General features: G+C 44.0%; 1 gene segment (V, D, J or C); it reads left to right on the top strand.

Moving 5' to 3' along the window:
* Positions 1–333: 333 nt before the first annotated feature.
* On the top strand, positions 334–1613 carry LOC118097936 (T cell receptor alpha variable 5-like). The segment is given in 2 exon segments: positions 334–431; positions 1225–1613. Coding segments are annotated over 2 exon segments (429 nt in total).
* Positions 1614–2036: the final 423 nt, after the last annotated feature.

The following is a 2036-nucleotide window of genomic DNA, read 5'->3' as shown; positions in this document are numbered from 1 at the left end:
CGTTGGGAAAAATTGAGGGCACTAGGAGAAGGGGATGACAGAGGACGAGATGGTTGGACAGTGTTCTCGAAGCTACGAACATGAGTTTGACCAAACTGCGGGAGGCAGTGCAAGACAGGAGTGCCTGGCATGCTATGGTCCATGGGGTCACGAAGAGTCGGACACGACTAAACGACTAAACAACAACAACATGATATGTTCAAAAAGTTACTATGATACTCTGCTGGTTCAGGCATTCAGGCATTCACAGTCATCAAGTGGTTTCCTCTTCCTTTGCCACATGACTTCCTGTTCTCCCACCTGTGTTTTGCTGCATTCGGTCGCTGATGGGTGCCAAAGATGTTGCTGTGTCTCCAGTTGGCTCAGTCTGCAGAGACACTCCTTGCCACCAATGAGCTTCCATCTCCTTGTCGCTTTACTGCTCTCATCAGGTAAGTGTCCAGTCACCATGATATAAAGCCAGGCTTTCCCAGATCGGGTCTCGTTTCTAATGCCCAGCAGAAACACCGGTTTTAATCCTCCACTCGCTGTAATGACTGGAGAAATACAATAGCTTTAAAAGGGAGTTGCTCCACATACTGATCCCTTCATCTCACACCTATCTCAAATGGGTGAAGAGTGACCATGCAGGATAAATGCACATGCCATGGGGAACATTGCCAGTGTCAATTCTCTGAGAAAACTTGTATGTTTCCAGCCCTTGTCCATCCTTCTCTGACCTCTGTGCTCTCTGCTGCTCTCTCTTTTTCTTTGTCTCTGTCTGTTTTTTTTCTCCCTCTCTTTTTAAAACAAGAAAGTGGTGTTGGTATCATTCTGTCCTAATCCACAGAGGATATCAATGTTTCTCTCTCTCTCTCTCTCTCTCTCTCTCTCTCTCTCTCTCTCTCTCTCTCTCTCTCTCTCTCTCTCTGTGTGTGTGTGTGTGTGTGTGTGTGTGTGTGTGTGTGTGTGTGATATGCTTGTAGATATTTGCCTTATAGATATTGAAAGCATCAAAGTGGGAAAGGAGTTACAGTAATTAATAGTTCTTAATTCCAGCCTCTTCTGAATAGTCACTCGTATTGTGATAACAACATCACAACTTAGGCACATAAATTTGCTGGGCGCAAATGGATCCATGTGTTTGGGGGGGGCGGGACCCTTATGTCACACAATTCTCCCTTTATACGTCCAATTCACGATTAAATCTTTCAACTCTTTTATTTTGCATTTTTGCCCTTATAGGTTCTGCTCTTGATCAGTCTCCAGATATGGTGGTCAAGAAGGGGGACAATGTAACCCTAGACTGTTCCCAAAAAAATTCCAATTATGTTAACATGTACTGGTACAAGCAAGAACGGAAGACGCATGCACAGCTTCAGCTGGTGATCTATTCAACAGGAAATTCTGATGTTGAGAAGGAATTTAAAGACCGTTTCAGGAGCCCTGGAACACAGAATAAGCGGCTGTCTCTGTTCTGTGAGGGAGCCCAGCCAGCAGACTCAGGCACCTACTTCTGCGCCAAGCAAGATCACACAGTGAGACAACAGCTGAGGAAGATAAACACAATTCTCTTCCCAGGAATATATATTGCAGGCCGGGGACAAAAATGCAAGGGAGGAGGCTTTTCGTAATGTAACATGGGGCACTATCTACCAGGAAGTTCTCCTGCACAGGGCCTGTTTAAATGAACAGAGGCTGTGCAAGAGCTTGTACATTTATGGATGAAGATATTTTACTGCGACAGACACATCATCTGATAATGGTCCATACTTTTAGCTTTGTAAGGTCTAAGGAAGAGTCTATCTACTCCCCTCAGTCTGCGCTCTTGTGCAGTTCCCATTCACTTCAATGGCCCTTATGAGAGAAAGCATTTTTGTGCCCCTCAGAGCAAAACTTGCAAGCGATATCTGCAGCACCATCTTTAATAATAATAATAATAATAATAATAATAATAATAATAATAATAAATAATAATTTATTTATGTCCCGCCCATCTGGCTGGGTTTCCCCAGCCACTCTGGGCAGCTTCCAACAGACATTAAAATACAATAATC

The sequence above is a fragment of the Zootoca vivipara genome, chromosome 16 (genome assembly GCF_963506605.1).
Source record: "Zootoca vivipara chromosome 16, rZooViv1.1, whole genome shotgun sequence".
Classification (NCBI taxonomy): domain Eukaryota; kingdom Metazoa; phylum Chordata; class Lepidosauria; order Squamata; family Lacertidae; genus Zootoca; species Zootoca vivipara.
Note: the sequence above shows the minus strand (reverse complement) of the source record. Positions and strands in the feature narration are given on the sequence as shown.